Source organism: Protomyctophum bolini (assembly GCF_963924005.1).
Source record: "Protomyctophum bolini genome assembly, chromosome: 14".
NCBI classification, from domain to species: Eukaryota; Metazoa; Chordata; class Actinopteri; order Myctophiformes; family Myctophidae; genus Protomyctophum; species Protomyctophum bolini.
The window spans coordinates 39,961,918-39,973,383 of NC_137875.1; the positions used below are offsets into that span (position 1 = coordinate 39,961,918).

Genomic DNA, 11,466 nt, shown 5'->3' on the forward strand with positions numbered 1-11,466 from the left:
GGTCTCCTGATAGAGGATCTTCTCAGGTTAGTTTTGAAAGAAACCAGTGATAGATTATATAATAAATAAATGTGGAATGCCCTGACACCATCTATTATCACTGATAATAGATGGTGTCAGTCAGGGCATTCCACATGTATTTGTTCAGGTATTCTTTGGAAATGCTTTAGCCAATATTTTGATTAAAAAACGGTAATGTGTGTGTGTGTGTGCGTGCGTGCGTGCGTGTGTGTGTGTGTGTGTGTGTGTGTGTGTGTGTGCGTGCACATGTGCATGTGTGTGTGTGTGTGTGTGTGTGTGTGTGTGTGTGTGTGTGTGTGTGTGTGTAGCCTTGGGAACGAACCAACAGTTCCAAAGTCACGTGGGACCATAGGTCAGGAGTCTATCTGCTGTTTCTGCGTGAGGTGGCTTGATGTACAAGTAGACCCCGCTGATGCCCAGCTTTCCAGGTTTGTGTGAACACAAACATTGGCTTGCGATTGGCTGATCACCCCATGGCCATATAGCGATGATTTGATTGGCGGAGCAAAGTAGGCTACATATTGAAGGTAAAAGTGAGGGCAGAAAAGTGAAGACGGAAAAGTGAGGACGCAAATTGTGTTTGGCCAGAATGAGATGATATATGATGATGTATGATATTAAAAGCGCCCCTCACTTCACACAGGTGTGATTGTTTTCTTTATTATTTTTTTGAGGGGCACTTGTATGCCCTGCTTTGTGTATTTGTGTGTGTGTGTGTGTGTGTGTGTGTGTGTGTGTGTGTGTGTGTGTGCACCCCATAGCGATGATTTGATTGGCTGAGGGCTTAAAAAGTGAGGACAGAAAAGTGAGGACGCCAAAAGTGATTGGCCGGAATGTGATGATGTGTGATGATAAGAGCGCCCCTCAGTTCACAGTACACGAAGTGTGAAGTGAGGGGCGCTGTAGAAAATCCCGGTAGAAAAAAACAGGGATGGGGGGCAGGGAAATAAACCTACACCTTCCACTACGTCAGTGAGCATCCTGAAGGTAACCAAGGACCCATCCACCTCAGATGTCAGCAGTGACATTATAAAAAAATTAAATCACATAATTACACCCAACATTAGAGTTCTAGGGTTAACCTATAACATGGATAAATATGCATAAACACAAAGATAATGTAATAATAGTACTTAAGGCTAGGGTAAAAAGTTTCATACTGAAAACATAATTGAATCGCAAAATAACTGGGGGGTGCATTAATGAGCAGGAAAGTGGACAGAGCAAGCCTGTAGCCACTTGCCTCGACGACCTTACAGGCGTATGCAACTTATGGGCTAAATGCCCAAATTGTAAATAGTAAAGGAATGAAGGAAAAGAGAATGAAGAAGGAAGTGGGAGAAAGAGATAAGAGTCAGAGGTAGGCAGAGGTTGACGCCAAGAAATCAATAGAGGGGGATGGGACAAGGCAAGGAAAGGCAACAGAATGATAAACGGAAAGAGGGAATATGCAGGGAAATTTGGAATTAACTACAATGGAGTGAGACATTAGAGGTATTATTATTATTAGAGGTGAAAGAGAAAATGTTAGCAAATAAAGCTTGTTCAAACATGTTTGAAAATGTAACCTCAATGGAATTTCAGTATGAGGGGGGCTGAGGTGCATTGTTTACCTGTGGAATCCCCTCCCCCTCTCTCTCGGTCTCTCTCTCTCTCTCTCTCTCTCACACACACACACACACACACACACACACACACACACACACACACACACACACACACACACACACACACACACACACACACACACACAGCCTGAAGACAAAGCTTGTCAGCTAGCAATTAACCCTATCAACAACAACACAAGAACACAAGACTAGCCCTAACCCCACACAAACTACTCACCACACCCACACTACATTACACACACACACCCCAATGCCTGCTGCTTTCTGAGTGTCTCTGTTTCTTCCGGTGTTTTCATCTGTCTCGTGCTAGGCCTATTGTTTGGACATTGTAGGTGTGGGTACGTTTTGGGAATTACACTCATTGAGTTAAGTAACAGCTCCAGATGAATCCACGCTGATACATTTGGGTACAATAATGAAGCAAAGTGTTGTTGCAACACAAGAGTGGTCCCCAGGTTGATTCTTAGTCATGGTGGTGGTCCCTGGTTCACAATCAGTTGAAAACCCCTGCTTTAAATGGACAGGTATCAGTCAAAAGGGAGACATCAAAGAGGACAGATGGATGGATGGGGAAGGATCAACATGATGGAATGTCAGAAACGGTCAGCTCCATATATGGACCTTAGACCTCAGCTGTAGAGTTGCTGGCCAATATTGATGACATCAGGGATCTCCATATATGGGCGTAATATTGATGACATCAGGGATCTCCATCCCTGATGATGTCACGAGGTCATGCCTGGGAGTGACTGACTGACGGGAAATGCACGATCATAGTAAATGCGACCTGTGGTTGCAATAACATGCACATGTTATTGCATACACAAAGCTGTACCCCCTCCACCAGTATATACTTTCCCAATTTTCAACAGTTTTTATTATATTTAAAACACTTGCTTTGGCAATGTAAACGTATGTTTTCTTATGCCAATAAGGCTCCTTTGAATTGAATTGACTCAGCCCCTCATTTCCTATATGCTGTCCTTTATGAGCTTATCCTGTCTACAATACAAGACAAACACACGGGTCTTACGGGTTATAATTTATAACAGGTTGACCCAACTGTATAGAACAGTGGTTCTCACATGATTTTGGGACAGTGAAGTGAAAATTAAATTACTTTCAAGACCTTTTAATACAAGAAAAAGACCATCAACATCTCAAAAGTAATCAACAAACTACAGGCCTACTATAAAAACTGGTGAAACCTTGGCCACATTGTAAAATAATATATATATATATATATATAAGAAAGAGGCAACATTTTTTAAATAGCTCGAGCTCACAACGCCTCGCACCATTGCAGGCATCCATTTTAACTTTTTCAATTCTTATTTTCCTTGTGTCTGGTGTGGTAGTCACAAAGAGATTACAAAGGGTTGTCATTTGAAATCAAACTCAAAGTAGCCAGATTATCAGACCAGATTTAAATCCATTTCTGCATTTGTTTATTGTAGAAAGGCCTCAGAATCAGCTGTCTCCCAAACTAAAAAGTAAACCTTGAATGCAGTGTAGCTATGAATTGAATACTCAGGACCCCAATGAAAACAAGACAGTGCATCCTTGGGTTCAATCCTTTTAGCATATGTATTTGTATTAAACTGTACTCTTCTGAATACTGTTAATAAAGTATTCAATCAATCAGTCAATAGATTGAATGCAATGGTATAATAGAGCAGCAACATTTTTGTTTAGTCAGTATCCAGGAAGTGTGGGAGGGGATACTTGGAGAACAGCGCCTCCCACAGGGGCTGAGGAGAAGCTACAGGCTCCTGCCCTCACAATAATGATGTATGGCTCTGTGATATTCTGATAATCAGAACACATCATAAGGCCAGAGGTGAACAACATATTACCTTTGGCCTTATGATTACATACAATATAAGGGGAAATATAAAGAGTAATTCTACCATGATTCACTCAGTCTATCAAGCAAAAGACAGAATGAATTATTTGTTCATCAAGGCCCAAACACACTCTAGCATCTACTGTGTGCACATTTTCGGCTGTAGTCTGACGGGAACCAATTCTATCAACTCTTCACGGTCGCCTTTTAAGTTTGTGCTAGTCAGTGTATACATTCACGATGTGGCATGTGCAACGGATAATTCTACTGCATGTTTCAGACCCATATCTTGAGGACACATTTATCAATGGGTAGTTGGCATTGCCATATTCTAGCTGAATGATCAAGGTGTTCGTTCCTGTGACTGAGATCACACAAATACATGACGTCACACACCTATTACTTAATCATCATTTTAGGACAGCGATTTTTTTAAATGCCATTTTAACTGTAAGCCTAAAGCTGAAAATTAGCAGATCTTCAAGCCCACTATACTTGTCTTGTAGGGACATTTGGATCAAAACATGTGAAAAACGAAGAGATGATTCAGGCACTCAAATAAATGCCGTCCTCCTTATTACTCCCGACTCCCGAGTGGCCGGATAGTCTTGTTTTTTCATGGGCATTCCCATTTCTTTCCATTATTCAGCGTATCCACAGTCAAGACTCAGGAGTGTATTTGTGTGGAGCCTTCTTGCAGCACAGTTCTAACAGACAAAAGACAAATACACACCTAACTGTCTGACTCTGTGTCGTAGCATCTTCCTACAACCTGATCCATTCTAGTGCTCACTGAAAATATACAAAAAACAATTATGAAACGGCACAAATGGTTTAAAATTCAATTTCTCAGCACCTTTAGTCACAATTATTGTTTAGATAAAGCAGGCACAGTCACAAAACAAAATCATTGGGATCTCAAAGTGCACTTTTATTGAATATTATATTTTTAGTACTTTGCGATCCAATTAACCTTTTCACAAGTAATATTTACAAAGTAGTTATACAAAATACAGAATGAACACTTTCACAAAAACAAAGAAACCACAAAACAGAGAACACGTTCACAAAAACAAAGAAACTACAAACAAAGAGAAAAACAGATACATGTGGACATATTTGGGGATTGTGTCTTGTTTCCATGTATTTAACAAAACTGTATCACTGTTTTCTTCCCCCCCCCCCCCCCCCCCCCCCAACAGATCCATGGGTTGTTTACAAAGGCAGGGAGAAGCCAGTCACAATTAGCCAAGACTTTTCTCCGTTGAAAAACCGTCCACGTCTTGGACTAGATGTGTGTGTGTGTGTGTGTGTGTGAAAGTGATGTATGGGATAAAGTGTATCTTATTGCATCTGTGATGGTTGTGACGTGTATGGCTCCAACCCAACTGAGATAGAGTTCAATCAGGGGTTCCATTCGTTTCACATCTTGCCAGAGCTGGAAGGCAGGATGGATTTGTCAAGGTCATCAAAATAAGGGTGTGCCATGGCTTGTTTGGCAGAGATTCTTTTAGGAGGATCATAGATCAGCATTTTCTAAAGAAGGAAGAATAATGGAAAGATAACCATTAAGGTCCACTCAGTCATTGTATTGCAAAGATATCATAACATAACCTCACATGCAATACAAATAAATATATTGGTATATAATATCTGTGTCAAGTATGTTGGCCAGTGGTTCTTAACCAGTGGCCCGGGGACCACCAGCTAAATTATGTAGACACTATGCATCACAAACAAAAACAAAGTCACAACAATAAGTAAATGTAAGTAAGTGTACATACAGCCATCAGATCCATGCCATTTTTATCCAGGTTTTTGACCATGGAGGGAAGGTTGCCACCCTTCCACTTGGGGAAGCTGTTTTTATAGTCGGGCAGGGATTCAACATCAGGCCACACATCATTGTTGGGGGTTCCCAGGGTTCTGGAGAAGAAAGACGGTCCATGGTTAATAAGAGTGCTAGAAATTTGTGCTCATACGTTTTCATACATTATATTGCCTTGGGTTGACTAAAGTAATCCCCTGAATTTAAACCTGCATTTTCCCACATTAGTTTTCACTACAGTCCCGAGTCCACAAGGTTAGTTGAATGATCTTTCATTCAACTAACCTTTCAAGTGTGAAAATGCCAACGGACAGTAAGACAGGGTTGTGGTCAGTGTCATATTAGGCTATTACTATGTTGATTTATATTAACCTGTGGTAGTATTTTGATCACTGATCAAATAAACAAATAAATCTCTGCATCATGCATTACTTTTTGATAACTACACAGCTAGTCTTTGATTATCCCTTACTATCACCACATTTGACAAATGTACAGGTTTGCTTTGGAATTAAATATATTAAACCTAAGGCTAAGGTTATTTTCCTGTCCGATGCCAGCTATGTCTTCAGTTACTAGGCAACTGTACGCTAAATGGTGGCTAGACTGTTTTCTCACACTTCCAGGATAACGATAATGAAATCTAAAACCCCTGTTACATGTGACCTGATGAAGATTTATTTAACATCGAAACATTGTCAAGAAACTGTCTTAGTTGCTCCACTGCTTTCTTCTTCCCTGTGCTTTGGCCAGTAAGAAAGTAACCCGCGGTTTTTTAGTTTGTTTTGCTTTTCTGCCTTTATTGATAGATACAAGTTAAAAAATGACAGGAAAGAGGGAGAGAGAAAGGGAGAGACACACAGCCAAGAGCTGTGTGTTCGAGTCCCGTTAAGATCATTAACAGGACTCGAACACGACGCAACGCAAGGCCAGAGCCTATATGTGGCATGTGCCTGGACGGGCGCCCCATGAGGGCGGATTCTACCAATGCATTTCAATGGGAATGGACTTTTTCTTTTTGGCAGAAGTTTGCAAATGGCAGCAAACCGCTCCATTCCCATTGAAATGCATTGGCAGAATCCACCTTCAGAGGTAGAATAAAAGTGTGGTGTGACTGTCCCCTCACATGATTTTTACCAAGGTTTACAACACACGCAATTATTTGATTGATTCTACTATAGCTACCGTGATGTATTTAAGGTCGTTAAGGTAGTTTGAGTAGACAGTTTCGCCTCTGCAAAAATAAGTGTTTCAGTAATACCATTGCAATACATTTGATTTATTGTAAATTATGGATAGTTTTTAACTGTAGTAATAGAAGGGGTTAGATGCACTTTGACAATTGGATTAATTTGGTAAGATACCATTCTGTAGATACATTTGGGAGCCCATTAAATCTATTTGACCCCATGACCTTTTCTGTAGTAACCGATCAGGGCAAATATCAACTTCGCACAAGAGATCTTATATTCCGATATGCAGAATGCAGGGTGAGCCCTACTGATCTTAATGACACTATGACCAATCCTCTAACACCACCCACAGGCCAACGTTTTCCTTTTAAAAAGGCACTTTCAACTTCCCTTCAAAGCTTTCAGTGAGAACTCAGGATTCTGTCTGCATTCTATTGGTGTAACGTATTAAAATATTAAAATGTATATTTTAATCACAATCACAAATGGATTGTGATTTATTTTCAAAACACTGACTGTAAAAAGTTAGTAAGTGCCAAATTAATGTTTTATAATTGGATATATCATTTTCTTATTTTTTTTAGATCAACTAATTAAATGTGTGTGTATACACACACACACACACACACACACACACACACCTGAAGATCCTGAACAGTTGGTCTATTTCTGAGTCTCCGTGGAAGAGTGGTTTCTTGGTGGCCAACTCTGAAAAGATGGTCCCGATGCTCCACACGTCAACAGGTGTAGAGTAGCGTGCCGCACCCAGAAGCACCTCAGGTGCCCGGTACCAGAGTGTTACTACCTGGGGAGGAGCGAGGAAAGCTTTTTAGCAAATACATGGGATGGATTGAACAACAACCTCTGTCCCTGAGAAATCACGTTATATTCAAACACAAAATCATGACTATATTCATATTTTCTCTCAACAGACTGTACCAAATAGTGACACTAAGGTCTCAGAGGCACTTTCCCCATCTACTTGTGCAAATGTCATGTGAAAAGAAATAAGAAAATTCAGGTGGTGTTGCTTTTGAAATCAGACTTGAGCACTCCATGTTGCTGTCCGTTTTCACACCATTCATTATTTTGTCATTTTTATGGCATTCACCTTGGAGAATTTGTTCGTATAAAAGGTGCAGCAAAAGCCTGAATTATGCTTTGACATGTCACAAAGCAACATCACCTCAGCGACAATTTACCCTGTTTGTTGACTACGGTTCATGACATTTACTGATCTTGCATTTCTTAATTGTCTGTGGATAAGAGCATTTGCTAATTTCCTAAATTGTAATTTGGGGACGACGACGATAAAATAATATCGGATCGGTCAAACACTTACATTTCTGAAGCATAAAGGTCAAATTCACAGATTTTTCAAACATGTCCCAATGTAAAACCCAATCTAAACTTCTTATTCCTTGATTTCTGGAATTTATTTTGGCACCAAAAAGTGTTTCCAGCACCCAATACCAGTAGTTAATGTCTTTCACCATTATATTATGTTAACAACAAGCTAACTGGTTTGTCAATAGAATTCATAAATGCTTTGTTTGGACCTTCCCCCCCCCCCCCCCCTACAAACTCTTCTTTTTTAACACAGCACGTGTCTGCAAAGACATGTGGACAAGTACAACACAAGTAGGAAAATTATTATGTGGCTGGTAGGATCCACATAGACACAGCATGGCTTCAATGTTACTTCATTCATGTGACCAGCCTTTAACTTTAATAGTCAATTAGTAGTCTATGATGTCAGTCGGCTATATATATATATATACACTGTATATATTATGACAGACATATTTATGACATACAGACTCCAGATTTGGGCCGTGATCCCATCTTGATCACAGCTCAATTAATCACAGCCCAATTGAATGAATCCCATTATAATAAAATAAACTAATGTGTAGAGGTACTTCTGTGGCCTACTGGGAATGAGGGCATACAAGCTTTGGCGTCGCGGTTCCGGACAGACAGACACACAGATCCTGCCATAAACTACTTTTGGAGAGGTACACCATAAAAATAATCAATACATTTCTATGAGCAGGAAACAGAAATAAAATGTACGGTATGCATTTACTTATTTTTTTAGGGCATTTTTCAGTTAGTTGACCGGCGTTGATATGATAGGCCTATTTGTATATGACTATAACTGGAGGGAATGGGAGGTGAATTCCTCACCTCGTGTGTGTAGACTCTGACAGGCACCCCAAAGGCCCTGGCCAGGCCAAAGTCAGCCAGCTTGATGACACCATTGGTGTCGATCAAGAGGTTCTGTGGCTTCAGGTCCCTGTGGAGAACGCGCCGACAATGGCAAAACACGATGCCCTCTAAGATCTGGTGAAGGTAGCTCTGCGGGGAGAGAGAGCAATTAGACGGCTTGGTGTTAATAAAATATTTCCATCCAATAATAACAATCCCAATAACATGAACAAAGCATCCTAGTTAGAAGTCAACTGATACTTGACATTCTTATATCTGGGGTAAAAAAAAAAGCCTCATTTTAACAGCAAGGAATATCATTTGGTTTTCATCCACTGTAAGTCTTTTGAAGGAACCCTTGCTGCTAAACCTTGATGTACAGTAGGGGTGCAACAGTTAAAACTAATCAATTTGATTTGAATAAAAGTGTAGATTTTTGGGGATGTTTTTTGAAAAATGTGCAAATCTAATGCTTGTACATTTTCACTACATGTATTTATAGAAACAGACTTAAGCCATTTATTAAAAAAAAAAAAACAATGTTTTATAAATAATAATGAATTGCATTTTTATAGCGCTTTTCCAAGTGCTCAAAGCGCTTTACAATGGTTCATTCATTCATACATTGGGTGAAGCGGTGAAGTGTAACTCTTAGACTTACTTTCATAAATGGCAATTGTCAAAACAGAGATTTCACTTCAGGTTTCACTCATGGTTGTCATTGTTCGTGTCTTTGAAAATGGGATGGAGTCCAGGTACTACATGTATTTACCTTAACCAGCATAGTGTAAATGTACTGTCCAGATGGGATGGAGTCCAGGTACTACATGTATTTACCTTAACCAGCATAGTGTCAATGTACTGTCCAGATGGGATGGAGTCCAGGTACTACATGTATTTACCTTAACCAGCATAGTGTCCATGTACTGTCCAGATGGGATGGAGTCCAGGTACTTCTTCAGATCCATGGATAGAAACTCAAAGATGAGGTAGAGACGGGATTCCTGCATCAGAACATCCAGAAGTCTGGAATGGAATGGACGCCCCACCGTCAGTTACAAACATGACATTTATATTCATACAGTATGCTGTATACAACAGAAATACCTTTATATATATATATATATAACCCATTTTGGGCGGGAACCCCTTTTGGTGTTAGCATTATGTTATGCTTTAGCTATTTAAAAATAGCAGATCTACAAGCTCATAGCGCAGCCACCGAGTGGCGCGCTACGAGCTTGTAGGTCTGCTATTTTTGAAAGATCGAAGAACGAAAAACTGTCATTTTCAAAACAGACATTTTTATAATCTGATCTCAGGCCTTAATGGGATATATATATATAATTACCCTCACCCGCCCCCCCCCCCCCCCCCCCCCCCCCCATGTCCTTTTGACTTTCACTTCTGATCAATAAATCACCTTTATTTTGTGGAGTGCCCATGGAAAGTGAAAACCAGTGCAGATCACACGCTAATGATATTGTAAGTAACATACTTGCTTTATGGTACCACATGAGATCTGGGGCATAATGGTGACTGGTGGGATTCTACTACTACCCACCCACACACCCGGCGCACACACATACCGTACAACATTGGGGTGCTGTAGTTCTTTTAGCAGTGAGATCTCTCGGACAGCAGTACTAGGGACTCCCTCTTCCTCACTCTCTAGTCTGATCTTCTTCATGGCCACAATCTGCCCAGTGCCCTTGTGTCTGCCTTTGTACACCACTCCATAGGTTCCTATGAAAGCAGAACATGTCAGACAGATTTAATAACTGACCTGCATTAGCAGTAAGATGGTACGCAGTTGTCAGATTAGGTTACTTATTGTGTCATTAGAATACAGCTCATCTGTGTTTAAAAACAATTGACAAAAACGACTAAATGCAAAAGTAACAAGTTACAACATGAGCAGGAAGTGTGATTTGCTTTAAATGGTTGTATTTACACACAAAGCATCACGTTAGGTAAAATGGTGGAGAGTGCCCTGCAGCTAAAATAGGCTACTACTAAGAACAGATTCAGAACAGATTCTGCCCTTGAGCAACATGAGAAAAGCACTTCAAAACATAAAATAAGCATGATGAGTCCCTCATAAACAATTAAATACATTACAGCTACAGGGAAAAGGTCATCATTATTATTATTATTTTAAATAAGTCTAAATGACCGTGTAAATGTGTTGCTAGGGACGGTTGAGAATCACAATAAACAGTAAACATCCAAAACAGTTACCCTCTCCGATCTTTTCTATCTTCAGATAGTCTTCCATTGTTCCTTGGGACGAAAAATAAACGTGTTCAAAACACACACACGTCTCCCAACAATAAACGGACATACATAGAGACATTGCTTACGTAAAGTTTCAATTAATTATCTTCAAGAAAAATCGACCTTTGATACAATATAACGCATAGCGAAACATTTAAAACAGAACTCGTGACTCACTGCCCAGTTTTGCCCTACTTCAGGGCGTATTTTCTACGATAATAAACAAACAGTGGGCGAATCAAATCTCATTCTCGTATGCAAGTTGAATTGCCAACGTTTGCAACGCAACCGACAAAGAAATACGTTATATTACAACCAAAAAACCCGAAAGTAAAACGTTTTTTTACCTCACAGGCAAATGTGTTAATGCAGCCAGTGTTTCCGTAGAGAGATTGTGAGTAGTTTTCCTTCGAATTGGCCGCGGAGCAGCAACAGTTCAAATCCCAGCCAATCAGCTCTCTT

General features: G+C 40.1%; 2 protein-coding genes across 2 annotated transcripts in view; both read right to left on the reverse strand.

Moving 5' to 3' along the window:
* Nucleotides 1-11,466, reverse strand: part of cdh1 (cadherin 1, type 1, E-cadherin (epithelial)) — a 159,110-nt gene that overhangs the window by 30,552 nt on the left and 117,092 nt on the right. The window lies entirely within an intron of this gene.
* cdk1 (cyclin dependent kinase 1) lies at nt 4,406-11,407 on the reverse strand. Its single transcript, XM_080781879.1, has 8 exons — nt 11,352-11,407; nt 10,969-11,010; nt 10,317-10,473; nt 9,630-9,753; nt 8,707-8,877; nt 7,158-7,321; nt 5,280-5,421; nt 4,406-5,031 (listed from the first exon to the last, which is right to left on the reverse strand). The coding sequence occupies exons 2-8, from the start codon at nt 11,003-11,005 to the stop codon at nt 4,918-4,920; spliced, it is 909 nt and encodes a 302-aa protein (XP_080638005.1). The 5' UTR covers nt 11,006-11,010; nt 11,352-11,407; the 3' UTR covers nt 4,406-4,917.

What these genes read in the sequence shown, in the direction of transcription:
- cdk1 (XM_080781879.1), bottom strand. Translation starts at nt 11,005, where the DNA reads ATGGAAGACTATCTGAAGATAGAAAAGATCGGAGAGG. An exon ending in CAGCACCCCAATGTTGTACG is followed by an intron (nt 9,754 to 10,316) that starts GTATGTGTGTGC and finishes ATTCCATTCCAG; the next exon opens with ACTTCTGGATGTTCTGATGC. An exon ending in TGGACACTATGCTGGTTAAG is followed by an intron (nt 8,878 to 9,629) that starts GTAAATACATGT and finishes CTCTCCCCGCAG; the next exon opens with AGCTACCTTCACCAGATCTT.